The following is a 20,257-nucleotide window of genomic DNA, read 5'->3' on the forward strand; positions in this document are numbered from 1 at the left end:
AGCTCTGTCCCGTACAATGCCTCTACACATGTTCAGTGTTTTGTGCGCAGAGGCAGCAACCTTTACATTGACAAACTCTTGTAATTTCAGTAGATTAAAGGATTGCTGTCTCCGAGCACATTCTACTAGTAGAGAACTGGACCGGAGCTTTATGACATTGGCAACCTCTCCGCAGATACCAGCTATACCCTTGGAGACTGCAAATGGGTTCAGTCACAAGCTTCGATGATCTAACAACGTGGCCAGTAATCGGGTCGAATGGGCGTACTCTCGTCAGACCAGGAATTGTCAGAATCCATATGTCTTAGTTTTGAACCTGGGTATTGGGAAGCCATGTCGTAAGGAATGTGGTTCGGCAACCCCTCTCCCCACCCACCATGGAGTGTCAACAGGGACGATCTTATATCGCAGCAGATCTCCAAGCTGCAAGGACCGGGCATAAGGGGGTGTTATACTCCAGCGAATTTGACATGAAATGATGTAGCTGTCTACCAGATTACAGGGCAGGATTGTTCGGCCCATGACAATCAATTTGAGACGTACAGAAATCGGAGGTCAGCATCACCAGATTGGCCCACGAGCCACCGCCTTCTGTGCATGGGTCTGCAAGGCTAATTTGTTTTGGCAGAATATCAGTGAACATTTTTAACATGATAGAGACAAATGCTTATCCATTCGTCGCTATTGACCAAAGAAAGTTTCATACTGAAACTGTTAACATCGTTTCAAGTCATTTTTCACCGAAGGTCAATGCATTCGCATACATCTGACGTCGGTTCAAGAGGATCAACGTAAACTAAGAGTCACGGGTCACAGTTAAACTTCTTCCGTCTTTCCTTTAACGGTGTCGGCCCACGACAAAAAAGGGTGATAGCTGAAATATTTCCAAGGTCAGGATACTGTGTAATGTTATGCAATTAGCTTCATCTTCAATTCAATCCGTACTATCCATGTAGACATGTTGGTGCTTCCGGTTGAACCGCTGACTTTTGGAGGTCAGTGACGCAACCTACGGCAAACGGATTGCCCAATTTGGTCGCCTCTTACAACCAGCAATGGGGTGATGTGGACCTATTCCACCCCGGGTCCACACGGGGGCGAAGAGCCATTGGCGTAACCCAGCACCCACCACGAGGAGGTTGCTCTCATAGAGGGGATCGAAGACACAATTAAATGCAGGGTTAGCTTTGTTAGAGTATAGGTTTGTAGTATATTGTAAAGATACTTGTATACGTCGTTGTGTTAGAGATGGTTCATCTGCCTCGACGTAGACACTGTCAGCAGGAAAAGTTCTGAAGGACCCTAGACAAAGTCACGTACGTGATTCTATTGTTTGTGTAGATATTGCAGGTGAGAATATCAGAGGATATCCGTTTTAACCCAGGTCAAGTTTGTCTGACAGCATGCAGATGACCTTGTGATTCTAGTGTTTGCTTCTGACAGACGTCTGGTTATGGAAGCATAGCTTTCCTTATGTTCTGAGGTTTGCACTAGTTTTTTGGCATCTGCAAAACTGATGGTTTGGATGGATTTTACTTTATTGATCTCCATTTGATGTTTCCAAACAGGACAGTTTTTAGGGTAAGATGGGTGATCACCTTCACAGTTGGTACATTTTTTTACATTACTGTCACAATCTTCTGTTGTATGTGTCTTTTCACCACAGTGAGCACATACAACAGACAATGTACAAGTATTTATGCCATTACCGAACTTTTGCCAATTGAAACACCTTAGAGGGTTCGGAATGTACGTGTCAACATTGATCTTACAATATCCTGCCTTTAGAAGAGCTCTTAGCGTTACCCAGCACCCACCACGAGTTGGTGGCTCTTCACGGGTGCGCCCACACTAAGAACACGTACATGTAAGTTTTATTCATGGACATCTGTTACGCTTCATATACACTTAACATTAATAACTATTACATGGAATGAATACATTTATTCAGTCAAATTTGTGGTATCGTATATGAGAACAATACTATTCATATGTTCACATTACTGTACGACATGTTAAATCATAACAATGACTTGGACATGTTGTTTGATCACCATTTAGTCCGTTTTGCTCACTCCTTTGCAGTCGTCAAGGTTTTTCATTCGTTTAACTTCATTCTGATAGCGTCGAGGTCCATGCATATATTGTTCATAGTACTCTATCGTAGATTGCCTAACTGGCCCGATATAGAACAGCTGTAATGGTACAAAAAAAGTACATTTGACAAAAGATAATTCACATTTAGTTTATTCACGGCGTCCGAAATATGGAACAATTTTTTTAGCAAAGGTTTTTAAGAACACAACACGTTTTAACCGTGCCATACGAGAAAACAATGCTATCACTGCCACATAATAGTCCTGTTTGCTGTGGAAATGTTTTACATCCTTGTGTCATTAAGTTTGTTTGAGGGTTGTTTAACCCCGCACTCAGCCAAATTCCATTTTATTACCTACGAGGGCGAGCATATCGGGGTTCATATTTTTCATACGATGCCCTAGGGCAAAATATCACTTTGTCATGGTGCCGTGACGTCATGAACAATGGCATGACGTCACGTTTCTTCTCTGACGTTGCGTTCTACATGCGGCGACGGCTGGTAGCCAGCTTATGTTTGAAAGCAGGTTGTTGTATTTTCCTCAGGTTAACGATTTCAGTAATAAATGGAATATTATATTCATGCCCATGTCATACTATGTTTACGACACTCGTGCCTAAACATCGGTATATCCCTCGCTCTCCCTCGGGAAATACCAACATTTAGGTACTCGTGTCGTAAACATAGTATGACATGGGCACTCATATAATATCCTCAATATATGTAGGTTATTCATCGAGTCTGGACGAAACAATCCAGTGATCAACAACATGAGCATCGATCTACACAACTGGGATACGATGATACTTGTCAACCAAGTCAGCGAGTATGTGCAATCGATCCCGTTAGTCGCTTCTTATGATAAACATGGGTTGCTGAAGACCAATTCTAACTCGTATCTTCACGGGTGGTTTATGCATGTCATTGTACAACAAGTGCGTAGATCGATGATCATGATGTCAACGACTGGAACGTCTGGTCCAAACTCGACTGACTACAGAGAGGTGTCCTACACCTGGAATATTGTTTAGTGTAGAGTTAAATAAGGAACATGATCCTCTTGAAGATGTCAGCTGAAGACTTGTCCATCATAGTTACCTCAACTGTAACGTGATGCATACATAGAGAATACTACCAGAGGATTCATTACATACGAACTTACAAAACGAGTTTTGTATATTTCGTATTTAATGAGACCAATCCTGCTATTTTATTCATTACCCACGTCTAACCTGCATAAAATTGGCAAAATAGTGTATCTTTGCTACTGTTCCACTTTCGATCCGAAACTGGTTTCATTAAGAAGTTGAGAAAGAATTTTGTCATCCAATCAAATCTTTAGCGAGGTAACCCGTGAAGGCCCGGGCTATAATATTGGCCTTCAGTAACCCATGCTTGTCTAACGGGATCGGGTGGTCAGTCTCGCTGACTTGGTTGACACATGTCATCGATTCCCAATTGCGTAGATCGATGCTCATGTTGTTGATCACTGGATTGTCTGGTCCAGACTCGATTATTTACAGACCGCCACTACATAGCTGGAATATTGCTGAGTGCGGCGTAAAACTAATCGGTTATCCTATCGAATTGTTAGAATCTGAGGTCTAGTCGTTACAGCACAGGTCAACGCAATACGACATTCGTGTAACGTACGAGATTAGTATGCCATACGTTGATCACGTGGGTAATAATTTACGGTGTATATATACGAGCGGCAACAAAATGCACACTGGGTGAGTCCTGCGTTTCACATGTGCGTAAAAATATGAAGCCTGTGGTCTAGTATAATACAGATTGCTGTATGCTATTTACCTGTAGAATTCTAAAAATTGCTCCAATAAATAGTTGAACATTTATATGTGTTGGTGTGTCGTAATGAAACAATTCAATCTGAAGATACTTACTTCCACCGGATTCGCTGCGAGAGTTTTAAAACATGTCATTTGCTGGCCGGATTTGGCGGTGGTTATAGTTTTCTCAACTGTCCACTTCATCATCTGGTAGTACTCCAGTGTTGACAGGCCTGGAAGTAGTAGTGGTGAACATTGAGATCTGTACCTGTACAAGACGTATAACTTCCACGTTCCTTTTTCAAGCTTTCTCTTTTCGTGGAGCAACAGCTCAAGCTTTTAGTGAATTTCTCTTAGGCCGAAAGTCCCCAAAACATCTTTCAAGATTTTTTTCCAAGAGGCTCCTTCGACGTTTGCTTGAATGCTCAACTAAAGGTCATACGAATGTCTCGCATAATCTGTATTGGTAATAAGTCATTATTAAATGTAATGTTCCCAGTTGTGCGAATGACAGGTGCTACATCCAGGACTACACATGCTTTTCCCGAACATCTGGTGTAAAAAACGCTTTTCAGTGTTCCATGTACAAAGTGAGTGAATTTACAAATAAAGTCACATTGGCAATATTCCGCCATATCGTGCCTTTTAAAGCTTTATATTATTATAGAATCTCAAACCATATACAAACTAGTAAAAAATGGACAGTAAAAATAGAATATCTGCGGTGAAGATGACGAAGCGATGTAGACAGTTTTATGGGTTTACACATTTCCGACAACCCACAACATGGAGGAAGACAAGCAATAAAACTGCGGTGTATAACCATGATGAAAGGAAGTAAAGGAACGTCGTGTACAAAATTGAACAAACCCTTTTGCTGTGTCTACAACAGTACCTGAATACTTGCAAAAAATGGACTACAGGACGGAGAAGGACACTATCGAATATTTTCTGAACAGTCTCCATTAGGCATAACTGACAAACAAATCATGAACATTATAGAAACTGACCTCCAAAAGTCAGCGGTTCAACCGGAAGCACCAACATGTCTACATGGATAGTACGGATTGAATTGAAGATGAAGCTAATTGCATAACATTACACAGTATCCTGACCTTGGAAATATTTCAGCTATCACCCTTTTTTGTCGTGGGCCGACACCGTTAAAGGAAAGACGGAAGAAGTTTAACTGTGACCCGTGACTCTTAGTTTACGTTGATCCTCTTGAACCGACGTCAGATGTATGCGAATGCATTGACCTTCGGTGAAAAATGACTTGAAACGATGTTAACAGTTTCAGTATGAAACTTTCTTTGGTCAATAGCGACGAATGGATAAGCATTTGTCTCTATCAACGCAGAAATCCTTTTGAGGTCTTATATTGTTGTAGAAAAAACAAGCACACCTGGATTACAAGTTAAGGGTCTTTAAGGGTCCAAACCCTAGACATTTCAATAATCTGTAGTCACTGGCCGCAGATTATTTCTTGAATACTTTCTAAACAACAGGGAAGTATCGGCCTTCACGTTAAGACGCTTAATCGGACTTTAACTATCACTTGAAGGTACATAAAAAACTTCACATATACAACAGATTAAAAAAATCTGTAATGTAGAAACGTAGACGCATGCGCTTCTCTTACGACAGTGTTTACCATTGACATGAAGATTCACACTGTCAATCACAATGTATTCACTATCGAAAGACGTTGCCCAGAGATCATCGGAATTGTTGACACCGAGCCCCCTGGCGAAGTCGCTGATGTGGTAGAGGGATTTCGTGCTGAACTCATATCCCCGCCGTGATAGAAACCCTGTCAGCTGGGACCATGCACATGCTTTCTCAACGTCAAGAACTGAAACACGTAAAACATAAACGTACTTAACACAACACAGATTTTCCAAGAATAATTGTTTGGAGGATCATACCTATCGTAGAACAATTTATGTGATATTCTCACCTGAAGTTTTGATAACCAAAACAAACCTTTTCTCAAACAAATTACAGTAACATTGCCGGTGTCAACTAATACATTTGTCTTGCTATAATCCCACCATCTTCTGTAAATAATTATCAATGCAATATGCGGAAAACAGATATTGCTGTCACAAATCACAATATCATTTGGGTATCTCTACGTTTTATCTTGTTTCCTTTGTAAGCAATTAAAGTAGGAAATTGAAACCATATTAATAAACTGTAACTCTCAACTGCATTAGAATAAGTATCAAAATGATACATTGTAGCATATGGTTAATTCAATAAAAGGGAAATTTCATTATTACTGACAGTCATATATCACGACACGAGTATACATTTGCTTGTATCGAAATGTATTGAAGAAAAGTTTTCACATAAACCATCAACACAAAGGAAAAGCTCTCTCGATTTCAAGCCAAAACAAGATTCAAAGGGTGCCAAAAACATGGTTGTGAAAATGTATTATAATGAATCATTGAGAATCAGTTAAAATCGGTGAAAGGATGAGCATGTGCTGTCATATAGGATGACAATTTGTGGACTTACCAAGAATAACCAGTGGATTCCCGAGCTCCTGTTGAAAAATAGATTTTTTGTAAACAACTTGATATTTTCAATAATGTTCAAGTAGGCATACCCTTATGCTGGAATAACCGCTTGAACAAACAACTCACTCTTATGTTTAATAGTTAGATTGATATATATAGAATCAATGTCAAAAATACCATGACCAAGCAAATGTGAAAGGAGAAATGACTACAACTCTCTAGCAGTCATTTCCCCTCCGATTTAGATCAATATTCAATTTCTCCATCACTGTATACAATGAATCCAGTATTATACGTCCTCAAGAAAGGTAAACATAAGGAAGATACAGAAGACAAATCCATTGTCTAAACAAATGTAGTTGCAACCTCGTCAAGGTCTTTTTGATAGTATAAGGGAGAAACAAACTGATTGCATTTATTCACTGATGATGAGAAGTACACTAAACATTTCAATAACTGTACAAACCTTAAAGGAAAACAGAACACGGATGCCAGATAATTGTTTCAATGTCTTCCGAATGCGTAGTATATCCTTTTTCTCATTCCTCCCCTCCTTAGGGGGCAGAACAATGTCCACTTTGTATATAAGGGCTTCTCGATCATCAGCATCGCTGAGAACCGACAAGGAAAGGCAAGACAGGGTAATCAGACCGATGACGAAACGCATCATTGGTGCAAGTCTTTTCCTGTTGACAAAAATCACGTTGTTAAAGGCAAGTATGTTCAGGATTTTTTAAATGTAAACCTCATGTTAAAATGGACGAAGAAGCTCAGGCAAGCAGTTGGTGTTCGAATTGCACTAAAGTGACATATTCGAGAAACAACACGTGCAATGTTTACATTACAAGGCCCGACAACCAGATGCTTATCATCTTAGTTTTATCCAGTCGTAAGAAGTGCAGAGGTAAGGAACTGCGTTCGTACTGGAATAATTTTGATACGATACAAGCATCCGTGAACGTCCGGGTTAGAATGTACCTTCAGCAACCCATGTTTGTCGTAAGAGACGACTAACGGGATCTGGTGGTCAGGCTCGCTGGCTTGGTTGACACATGTCATCGGTTCCCAATTGCGCAGATCGATGCTCATGCTCTTGATCACTGGTCCAGACTCGATTATTTACAGACCGCCGCCATTTAGCTTGAATATTGCTGAGTGCGGCGTAAAACTAAACTCACTCAAGCAAAATGACAGGTAAAGAGCTGTGGGGGCAAACACTACTGCCCGTTTTGTTTGGCAACAGAGATGTATCTGCGAAAACAGTTCGAGAACGTCTTTAGTCTACGACATCCGTGTGCATGATACTTCCGTAGTTGAGCAGACAATTAATCGCCGATGAGAAACTTGTTTTTACCAATATGTTGACAGGACACGTTTCTACAGGCGGACATGTGGACATTTACCATGTATTCTGAAAGCGGATCGTGTTTGAGCTTCCGTTACACCAATGGGTTTTAATGATGGGGAACCTGACTACTGGGGTACCAAGAAAGGATTTTGTAAATGGCTGTTGCCGTTTTCGTCACAGAACCACAATTGATTAGTACAACGTTACCAGCATCACAACATGGCGGCAGACAAGATCGCTTGGCGATTATTCCCCTCGAATTAGCAGTCTTCCACGTGTAAACAATCAACATTATTTAGCACACTGATAAACTTTGATGGTGCGAATACATTGAATACACTGAATTTGCTTATTAATGTGTATGTGTTGAAGACAAAGCATTTTTAGAATCGTTCGAGGATGTCGGTAACTCAAAGTCTGGATGTCGGTAACGTGCAATGAATGATGCTGGTAACACATACTGCCCTGCGTTAGTCGGTAAACAGAAATTGTCGGTAAACAGAAATACAAAGGAGATACTAATATCAGTTCTTATGTTTTACACATTAACAGTATGAGCGACTTTTTCTGTGCACCGGAGAGTTGTTGCTTGCCTTGAAGCAGGGTGTGTTTAATCACACTAGTTATGTGGCGTTTCATTGAACTTGAACGGATTTAGATGTGTTTGCGCATTGTCTATTACGCTGAGAGTTTTACTCTGTCCCTCCTCAATTCGGACATTTGACATGTTGATTTCGTTGCATTGTTGACGTTTAAAGTACATTTTACAGTGTGCATTTATTGGGTAGGGCTGAATATATAAATCTATATATTCTGTCAACCTACCTTTAGGGACTGCATATTTTGCAAGTATTTTGGGGGGTTATTCGTTTCAGTGTAAAAGTGTTCACATGTACCTTCATGTTTCTCCGTGATCTCAGGAACCTATTATTAATATCACGGTCATCGCCTATTCAAAAGGTTACTTATATAACTATACACATGAAACTTGATTCAACACCCTCGATATTTTCATATTGTTATGAAACTGAGCAACCATTACCATAAGTATGTATACTGGAAAGCTAAAACTCCATTGTTTGCTGAAAGTTTACATGTTGGACTAAACAAAAACAACAAAATCATGAAAATTTGCAATATTTTAATTTACAAAATAACATGAAAACGTCAACGATGTTTTGTCAACAAAGTGTATCCCTGTACAACTACAGGACTGCAGAGTTCCAAGATGGGAGCGGGGAGTGTATCTCAGTCTGAAAATGTTCACATGAAAAATGTGCTCGTATGACTGCTTTGACCCTCCTCATCATGCTTGTCGTGAGTCTCCGGATTCACTCCAGAGGCAGCTGCTGCCACTCCCGGTGGAAAGTTGCTTCCAAACATGCCAAATCTTGTACAGGCGGATCCAGTGCTTGCACTCGCATCCAATAATGATCCAGACAGAATCCAATGGGCTCAGATCCGGGCTCATAGCAGACCATGGAAGTTTGGTTACATTGTTGTTGGAGAAACATTGTCACAAGTCAGGAACGATGTGGTCGGGTGGTCATCCATAAATACAGACCCAGTGCCTAATGGGTGGTTATCAAAATGTGGCACAAGAACAGGATCCAGAATGAGATTCTTGAGAGGCATTTAGAAGTTGGTGAATATATAAGACGAGTATATGGATGGCAACTTCTTGTTTATTGTATAACACAACGTTTCTGGGCTACTTCTTGCCCCTTTTTCAGGTGATTAAAGACATATGCAGAAAGCAAAATTTATTACCCACGTGGTCAACGTATGGGTAGTTGCATACTAATCTCGTACGTCACACGTGTGTCGTATCGCGTTGACCTGTCTCGTTATGACTTGACCTGAGATTCTAACGATGTGATTGGATAACCGATGACCTCTCAATTAGGTCACATTCTGACGTAACTATTTTTTCATTCATAACAAACACGTGAATTCATTCATTCTACAACTTGAATGCATTGTGGGAATGTAAACATCGCGAACGTTACCGTGTCCCTGTTTAATTTTTAGTCGAACTGAGACATTATATCCGTCGAAAAACATAAACGCAATGTTTCCACCAGTGATGTTAGCCGAATGAAGCAACTGCAAACCAAGAAACGGGGTGCTACGGATTAGTTTACTGTAGGAGGCTGTACGAGGCGATGACAACTGACATGCATCGTGACGTCGGTTACCAAGGCAGCGACGTCATTACAGTGTGACGTCATGCAAATATTGTACTACAGTACAAAACTCTTCCGCCACCTATTTATGAAACCGGTTTCGGTTTGAGACCTAAATATTAACAAAAATACGCTATTTTGTCAATTTAATGCATGCAAGACGTGGGTTATAAATAAAATACCACACTCGGTCTCATTACATACGAATTATACGAAACTCGTGACCTTCCTTTGTTATCTGACCTCGCTTTCACTCGGTCAGATACCATAGGAAGGACACTCGTTTCGTATAATTCGTATGTAATGAGACCTCGCGTAGTATTCTCTCTATATATATACCAGATTTACTGGAAGCCAGGTATGTACATGTGTATGCAATCAATCACAGAGGACCGATCAAGAGCAGTAATACAAACAATGATAATTTGGATAAGGTAAAGACAGTTGACACAAATAATGAGGATAAAAGATGTGGATACAGCAGACTGATATACAGGTACTCAAAGGGCAAGTGTACACGAAAATTAACCTTTTTTTTTCTTGCACTTTTTCATCATAAAATGTCTTCAAGTAGTTATATATCCAAACCCGTACATATATCAGAAGTAACTAATTTTTTTTTGTGTTATATGAATTCATATTTTGAACATTTACCGAGAGTTCTATGTCCACAATAAACACACCATGGCTTATGTTCCTTGGAAATGACGTCATTGGTGCCAAAACGATAAACAAATAACGTCGTTAGACCTTATGACACCCATTTCTCGTGGTGCAGGTGTGGTTCTTATGTCTCGATGCGCAGGCTACCGTTTTAATCGACCCGTTGCCTGGCCGTCAGCTCACTATATGGTCAGTTCTATACTGTAATGACATTGCAGTTTGAAAAAACGTATACATTGTACTAAAAGTGTTAATAAGTAACCAAATTGTACAACATATTCAATCTGCTGAGTCGGTCGCCTTTCCAAAAGTATCTTTTTTCACAAAAACTACCACATATATGCACTACATCTAGCTTGCCACCTTTGAATGTGCCGACATTCTACGGCATTGTTACTACAATTCCTACATATATCGTACGATATGTCCCTCCTCTTCCACCTTCACTTTGATATCGATACCATATCCAAATACATCACGCAGATAAATGCAATTTGCAGTTTTGAACTCTGTTTGAAATTCTATGATATCATCCGCTCGTTGTAGATCAAATATACTGAAAATTACATGCATCGTAAATCTCGCCAGTTTTGACACTTTACTAAATCACCATTCACTGCGTTTTGCGTAATTTATAGCATGTCTTAATTCAAACGTCAAATTTTACTGGGAGAATTGAATTTAAAAGAAAAAGACGTATCATTGTGATCAGCGGTAGTTTTGTTGTTTTATGATCGAATCACCAATGCTCGCTCTGAAACATTGTCTATGAACCGAGGAATCGCGGAGAATGCTTTGGAAACTACGCAAACACAATTAACCTCAAAGTGAATTTTCCGCCATATTACAGAGTGTTTATAAAGTAATATTTTATTATTAAAATAGTTTTTAATGATGTTAGTTCCTTATTTTAGCGGCAAGCCAACGACCTTAAGTTATCGCTCTTTATGTTAATTAGAGTTATCTCCCTTGACCTAATTTTTGTCGTCCTAGCGGTTGGAATGGCGGCATGCTTGATCTATCGTGACGAAAAAATCAGTCAATTGGTAAGGAAAAACATAATGGCAGAAAGTATACAGGAGGTAAAACCCAAGCGCAAGACCGCTGGTAACCGGATGCAAGACGTGATGGAAGCTTTGAAAAGTCCAGTATCGCAGAAACAAGGAAGATCAAGCCTTACACGAGTGTCCCCTGTGTCCTTGTCGACAGACGCCATGACAGCTCCGGCTGGCGTGGAGGAAAATGACTTTGATTCTGAATATAGACGATTAAGTGAAGAGTTACATCAACGCAGGTTAGAAGACAAGAAAGCCGAACTCAGAAAAGAAATTGACATATTAAAGGTGAAACTGACTCGTGAACAGGACGATCACGTGAACAGAGAGGTCAACCAAAGTGAAGGTCAAAGACGTCAAGATGGCGGCGCCAATGGTAATAACAAACATTTAGACTACACAAATTTTCTATGGGTCAATTCACTGGATACGGCAAGACAAACAGTCGATCTAGGAGGAGGTGTGAGCATCGATGAAGAAATAAATCTACAAACCTATCTAAGATATCATTGGACATGTGGATGTATGCAAATTTAGGATTATTGCGTGACCAGGTCACTCGACAATGATGATGTTGATAGTTTCTTAAGTATATGCAGGACATTGCTAGGTACTCATCCAAGTATATTTGGCAAAGTGTTGTGCTTTACGATAAGAAATATCGTATGCTCCAAGCCAAGGAAGGGTTTCGTTGGGGAACGCCATCACAAACACAATTAACCTCAAAGTGAATTTTCCGCCATATTACAGAGTGTTTATAAAATCACATCACATGTATATCAGTTATGTTTCTTCCAAAAAAATCAATTGTATAATTCAACACCATCATCTTTACATTGATCCCTGAATTCCTCATACAGTTTAAAATAAACTCACAAATGGACTCTGTCACCAATACGAAGGGTTTCAGTGAAATCTAACGAAATATATAAGATGCTGCACTGGGAAAGGACCACTTGTTTGAAATGTAAACAAAGCCAACCTCAGATTTCACACTGTGTATCCGTTCGCCTACTTGTAGCATACACTTGCTCATTAGTTTTAGAACATACATGGGAAAGGTATCGTAGCAAGCGCTAGTTAAATAAAATAGGTGTATTCCAATGATTTTATAGATTTATAAGAATATATTATAGTTTCTGAAAGCATGACGCCATAACTGACGCAAACTCACGCACAACGATGACGGTACTTCTCTTAAATTATGATTATTTCCCTTGGTCACAATGAAAACAAAAAGAAAATAACAACCAGCAGACTGACAGAATTTTCGGACCGGCCTTTTGACCATTTACATGTCACATTTATGCATATACAGTACGTTGCTTCAAACTGCGTAAATTTCCTTCGAAAACTCCTGCATACTCGTGTCAGTGAACACTCCATTCTGAAAAAGTTGCTTCCTGACAGTGATGTCATACGGACGTCAACATTGTTATACATATTTGGTATTTTCATTGAGGTTAGGTTATGAATGAAAATACACATGAACAATCCGTCCTACTGCTTACATCTTCTGTTCTTATGCTTCTTTCGTATTTTCACAAACGTTTTTTCACGTGATTATTTTCAATATTATTATCTTTTCATTTGGGACTAGACAGGGGACCAGTTTAAAATCAAGTGGCACCAATTACGTCATAATCAAATGGTGGTACCTCTGGCCTGTTTAGCTCGGTAAACAAAGGCCTCATATTGGCATAACATTTCAGCACTTATTTTGAGGGTTATACTTTCATTGTAAGGAAAATGAGCGTATATTTTCAAACATTGGTAGTAACTAATTAAAACAGTTCACTTTGATTCACATAAGAATAAATGTGGTTTATTCGTGTACACTTCCTCTTTCAGTGACAATTAGATTTACCGGAAGCCGGAGATGTAGAATAATGATGTATATGCAATCAATCAATGAGGCCAGATCAAAAAGAAGTTATAAAAACAATGATAATGGGATAAGGTAAAGCCAACTGACACACCCAACGAGTATAAGGAGATGTGAACACAGCAGAGTGATATACAGCTAATTGAATGACAATAGATGTGGGTGTGTTTCGGCTTTTGTGATGTTCCAGGCACTAGGGAAGTATACGCCTTGTTCCCTATTTATCTCTTGGGTCAATCTCCTAATGTGGATGGCTTCTAGTATTTTCCGTTTTCGCCAATCGTGAACATTGGTTGCCAAGATGCTAGTCCGTTTCCAGTCAATAGAGTGGGTAGGGTTGTTGATTATATGCTCTGAAAGAGCAGATTCGTGGTCGCCTTTTAAAACAGATGTTTTGTGTTCTTTGAGTCTTATATCAAAGGGGCGTGATGTCTGTCCAATGTAGCAACTGCATCCAAGAACTCCGTAACGACAAAACCATAACCATCACCGAAGCAGACAAAGGCAAAGCAGCTGTAGTTATGGACACCCCCGACTTCCTGAATCTGGTCAACACCAGTCGGAGTGACACCTCAACCTACAAAATCCTCCCCAAAGATCCCACGGCAAAGTTAGAACGACAACCCAAGAAAACCCTGAGACCCTCCACAAATCACAATAAAATAAGTGACTCTGTATTCAATATGCTAAATCCTATCAACTGTCAATCTCCCTATGCTCGTGCCACTGTTAAAATTCACAAAAACCCTGGAAAAACAAGAATTCTTGTTTGCTCACGTGGATCAGTGTTCTACAATACTGCACAATCTCTAAGCAACTTACTTGTTCCCTTAGGCACAGAAGGCTGCATATCAGTCTGCTGTATCCACATCTTTAGCCTCATCATTTGCGTCAACGTTCTTTACCATATTTTAATTATCATTGTTTTTATAACTGCTCTTCATCGGTCCTCTGTGATTGATTGTATATACACGTACATATCTGGCTTCCTGTAAATCTGGTATATATAGTTTGCTTTCTACATATCTTTACCTGAAGAAGGGGCAAGAAGTAGCCCAGAAACGTTGTGTTATACAATAAACAAGAAGTTGCCATCCATATACTCATGTTATATATGATCCAGAATGTCCCGGATGTCGTGGTCGCCATTGAGATTTAAAGGAACAGTTACCAAGCCCAGTTTATAATCATGGGAGAGACAACCCTAGACCATGAGAGATCCACCACCGTAAGGAACTGATGCTCTGATGTTATTAGGCTCATAGGCATTATTCTTGGTCCCCTAGACTCGCTGACGCCCGTCCGTGACGTGCAATAAAAAATGACTCACATTTGACCAATGCACCTTCTTCAATGACGTCAAATTCTAATGACTTCGGGGTAAACACCACTCCAAATGATCTCTCTTGTGAAGATTGGTCACGGCTGGTTGTTTGGTCACCCTTCTTGCCCCTTTCTTACAGTCCCATTGCACAGAACCTGTTGGGGTGCTTCAGGACGCCATTTGTAGCGAAAGGCTGACGTCTCGCATCGCGATCCAAACCCTTTTTCCAATGTGTATTTCAGTACACCAGGGTTACATGTTTGTACAATTAGCGTTGTTAGTGTGGATTCTATTGCGGTTTCTTCAAGTATATCGAATAAATCTTCTTTCATTTCCGTAGTATCTGTTGTTTTTAGTATGTTTTCGGCCATCTCATGGTTAGTTTCAGTTTGCTCGGCGCATAATGTCTTAATGTATAAAGTTCATTTCTTTTTTCTTTTCCATCAGTTATTTTACAGTTATTACTATCTACTATCCTTAACTCTCTTCTTTGAGGGGCGGTGGGATAGCCTAGTTGTTAAAGCGTTGGCTCGTCACGCCGAAGACCCGGGTTCGAATTCGCACATGGGTACAATGTGTGAAGCTCATTTCTGGTGTCCCCCGCCGTGATGTTGCTGGCATATTGCTGGAATATTGCTAAAAGCGGCATAAAACCAAACTCAGTCAGTCAGTCAGTCTCTTCTTTGAGGGTCGACCTGCCCTTGGTCAGTCCATAACCTTGTTGGTTTGACGGTGTTTTCGACTTATGATGGTGTGGTGAATGTCAAGCTGTCGTCCAATAGCCCTGCATGACATTCCGGTGTCGTGCATTCCAATAATTTGCCATATTCTTATTCCTGGTAGTCTCCTTCGTGCCATTGTAACAGATACTGGTAAAATCATTAAGAAGTTTTAAGTTTTTATACAGTTAGCTGCATTGATGTTAATAGTGCTTTCTGAGACAATCGTGGGTAGTGTGCTTCAACTGGATATTGAGATGTGTTTTGAAGATTGATTTAGCAAAACCCTTAAACAATATTAAAAGGAAATACAGTTCAAATAATAGTCACCGTTACAATTCAAGATTTATCATTAGGTAAGTCAGTAACTTAAAATATGTTAGGGGGTGCTAAATTAAGTTCCATGTGTATATCTTTATTTTTTCGTGATTCTTTTGATCAACTCAATCTGGGCATGGGTTCAATTGATGTAATATCTGACAGGTGGCAGACAGCTGCATGTGCAAACTATGCAGTCCCTAAAGTTAGGTTGACAGACTATATAGCTTTATATATTCAGCCCTACCCAATATACGCACGCTGTAAAATGTACTTTAAACGTCAACATTGCAACGAAATCAACATGTCAAATATGTCCGAATGGAGGAGGGACAGAGAAAAAGCTCTCAGCGTAATGGACAATGGGCAAACACATCTAAATCCGTTCAAGTTCAATGAAACGCCACATAACTAGTGTGATTAAACACACCCTGCTTCAAGGCAAGCAACAACTCTCCGGTGCACAGAAAAAGTCGCTCATACTGTTAATGTAGCAGCAGTACACATCTGTGTAAAACATAAGAACTGATATTTGTATCTCTTTTGTATTTCTGTTTACCGTGCGTTACCAGCATCACCTTAGGTACAGTGTGTTTGAAAGGAAGCTCTTAGCACAAGGTGGACATTGCTGTTACTCGCAACCCCTGTGAACGTGCTTATGGCTGTGCTTAGGCCTCTGGGTATGTGCCAGGTGAGAAGTACTAATGAACACTTGATGGTTACCACACTTGAGTAAGGAAGACTTCCGAGTTTGAGAAAAGTGATAGTTTTACTGCAGCGACGGAATATCCTGCTTTGCCCAAAATAGTCCAAGATTTCTGTATACTATTTTGACACACAACACAATATATGACCAAATGCATTTGGTCAGCAAGCATCGGAATCGGATGACCAGCTTCCCGCAGCCCTGTTGTTTGTGTGTCAGGATATCATTTGCATTTGACAACATGTTAGTTTCAAATTAATGGAAACTATTAAGCAATTTAGAACAGTGAATGTTACATTGGTAAAAGTATCATGTGTTAATACCCTAGTAATGCACATAAAATCCGTATTTAAGTGTAGTTTATAAGCTTTCCATGATTTGGACATGATACAGAAATGAAGGTGGAACAATATAATACAGGGTTTGGTTTTACAGTAAACGGAATTCACACGTGTGGAAGCCGCGGTGGCTGAGTGGGCTAGGCGTCTGACTTTTTGTGCTGGCGATTAGGTGCCTGACTCTGAGGGTGTGGGTTCCAATCCCGGATGGGACTCAAACCAAAATGTACTAGAATCTGTACTTTACTAAGAAAGTGTAATCCCAAATATAACATATGTTTCATTTGACTACTTTCTAAACTTGCATCGTGTATTTCATAGCGTTTGCGATTGCTGGATTGGTTGTGGTGAATTTATGTATCATTTGTGCAATTCTAACATGAGTGAGTGAATTAATTTTACATCGCATCGGCAATATTACAGCCACATAGGGATGAAATCTAACATAAGACAAATAGCCAATTGTTTTAATTGACCAAAACCCTTTGCAGTTACTATTTGATGAAGCCGTTGAGTTCCTCAGATTTGAGGATCTACTAGTTGTATGTATTGTGATTTGGTTCTCGGTGGCCATATTGCAATGGTTGCCACTATTTCATTCAGTCTCTCCAATCCCATTATTTTCTACTCGTTAATGTATATTCAACAAAATGTCAATTTTGTTTCAGATTTCATGTCAGATTTCACCGATCTTACAGAAACTACGGTAACGTTGACGTCTTGTGATTCGGTGTGTGTTTTTATGGGTATGAACCAATAGGCGGCTATTGTTAAATGTGTGTGGTCCTGTGCATAGGGGTCAAGTCACGTGGATGGGTGACCGTGTTTGGGAGCTTGACACCTGAGAGTTTCTGGGACTTCAGTCCTGCCCCACAATGAAGCATGTGATGCATGTGGTCTCACCTTAGGCAAGAAAGTTTGTTCATTATTGCCTCTGTTCACCCAGGAGAAAATGGGTACCCGGTGTGCTAAGTCATGTGCACGTGATTATTTAGCCTCCAGCACCTCACAGGCAGTTTGGATATCTGTGGTTATAATAATCCTGCGCTACGACCACACTGTGTCTTTTTAGCGCAATATAAATGGACTAGTTACAATTATTTGTACTTTCAGCACGGACATCATGCCCAGGGCACAAGAAAATGGGATATGTGAGTGCGCGAGTTCAGATTTTAAGTCACATTGGCAATATTTCAGCCATATCGTGACTAAAACAAGGATAGATTTATAATGATTAAAAATATAATTATAAACCTGTCAACGAAGGACTGCAAAACAACTAGCGTATCACAGATATACAACTAGTGATTCAATTTAAAACAGTTCTGAAATTCTTGGAATAGAAAGGGTACTGACGCATTTCAAATTAACGTTACATGGGTTTGGAGCAAGTGAGTTAGTTTGGACGAACGTCACTTTGGAAAGGTGTGTCATGGCGTGCCGGGTTATTGGAGGAGGTTGATCCCTGGATTGTCTGGTCCAGGTAGGAAAGGTACCTGCATGGACCCTAGTTGGAATTATACCATCTCTTCACTCCCTGGCGATTGTAGGAAATTTCAGCCAAAATTCAAATCTCAAAAATACTACGTTTAATTCCTGGTAAGTTTAAATTGACTTTGGAAGGTTTGGGACTTGCGTACCAAATGGGATATGTGTTGTATGAATCCATTGTGTTGTAGTGCTAAATAAGCGGACAGTGCGTCAGTAAAAGTTAGCTCACCTGAATATGTGTAGTTAAATGTGTCTTGAGCTCAACCACTAACTCGAAACGTAAAAAGAATAATAAAAAATTGACTTGATTTGTTTTGTGCAGTTCGTACAAGACAATGATCTGATGTTCAGTGCACTGCCGAGTTTGTCATGTTAGCATCCCTCTAATGATCTTCGGTTTGTAAGTACTATGGGTGAATGAGTTAATATTTAACGTCACATCGGCAATATTTCAGCCATATGGTGACGAGAACATATTTGACATGGAAATGGAATATATGTATATTATAAAAACCTGTCGACTAAGGACAGTAAAACAACTAGAATACAGTTTAGACAATGATCTGATGTTCAATGCGCTGTCGAGTATGTCATGTTAGTATCCCTCTAATGATCTTCCGTTTGTAAGCAATATGTAGCATACATGTGGTTTTATATCTGGATCATTAGAGTGAGTGAGTGAGTTATTATTTAACGTCACATCGGCAATATTTCAGCCATATGGTGACGAGACATGGAATATACAATATGAAAACAGATTATAAATCGCCAACAACTGAAGGTAGATCACCATAGTAGGGACCATGGTGACTTACAGTACCTTTGCTACCTGCATGGACCCTAGCTGGATTTACACAATCCCTTCAGCCGCTGGAGATTCTATGCAAATTAAGCCGAAATTTAAAAGAACAAAAATACTACGAATAAAGGGTATGGTTGAGCTAAATTGACATTGAAAGTTTTCGGACTTACGTACCCTCTCAGGAGGACAATAATTCTTGTTCATTAGAAATGAATCCGTGAAGATCCGGATTAGAATTGGTCTTCAACAACCACGCTTGTCGTAAGAGGCGACTAACGGGATCGGGTGGTCAGGCTCGCTGACTTAGTTGACACTGTCATCGTATCCAAATTGCGTAGATCGATGCTCGTATGTTGATCACTGGATTGTTTGGTCCAGATTCGGCTATTTACAGAACGCCGCCATATAGCTAGAATATTGCCGAGTGCAGCGTTAAACAACAACCAACCAATATACAAAAGGTCGGTGTCACATACGTAGCGAAATTAAAGACTGATTTAACTTACCTATTACGTCTGACGCAGTGCTGTGTGATAACAGATGTACGTGGGCCCACGTACGTGTATATATACATGTTTCAATTATGTAAAAATGAAGATTGCATAATCTCTATGCATCGTCTCTATGATCGTTACACATTCACAATGTAACAGGTTTACATGATTTGAATGTGATTATCATCGTAATCACTGACAATAAGACAAATACATTCATGATATTGACTGCAAATGCCCTCCTTTGCAATTCTATTTATGTGTTAATCGCATGCTTGATAAAAGCATTATCTTGAAAATATTGTCGCTACCTCTGGTTTTATCATTAGGTTGTCAAATTGGAGTTCTTGTTATTTTAAACAATGCCCAAAGTGAGTGAGTATGGTTTTATGCCGTATGTTAGCAACATTACAGCATTATCACGGCGGAGGCCGGGACGTCAGAAATGGACTTCACTCATTGTTCCCATGTGGAGAATCGAATCCGTGTCTTCGGCGTGACGATCGAGCTCT

The 20,257-nt window shown here is 39.9% G+C and overlaps 1 protein-coding gene across 1 annotated transcript; it reads right to left on the minus strand.

Annotated features, from left to right (window-relative positions):
- Nucleotides 1-1,929: 1,929 nt before the first annotated feature.
- LOC124258802 lies at nucleotides 1,930-19,776 on the minus strand. Its single transcript, XM_046692895.1, has 6 exons — nucleotides 19,758-19,776; nucleotides 6,883-7,102; nucleotides 6,415-6,442; nucleotides 5,543-5,743; nucleotides 4,003-4,121; nucleotides 1,930-2,195 (listed from the first exon to the last, which is right to left on the minus strand). The coding sequence occupies exons 2-6, from the start codon at nucleotides 7,084-7,086 to the stop codon at nucleotides 2,058-2,060; spliced, it is 690 nt and encodes a 229-aa protein (XP_046548851.1). The 5' UTR covers nucleotides 7,087-7,102; nucleotides 19,758-19,776; the 3' UTR covers nucleotides 1,930-2,057.
- Between the last annotated feature and the right edge of the window lie 481 nt (nucleotides 19,777-20,257).

This window comes from Haliotis rubra, unplaced genomic scaffold (genome assembly GCF_003918875.1).
Source record: "Haliotis rubra isolate DU_JTF1 unplaced genomic scaffold, ASM391887v1 Scf1177, whole genome shotgun sequence".
Lineage (NCBI taxonomy): Eukaryota > Metazoa > Mollusca > Gastropoda > Lepetellida > Haliotidae > Haliotis > Haliotis rubra.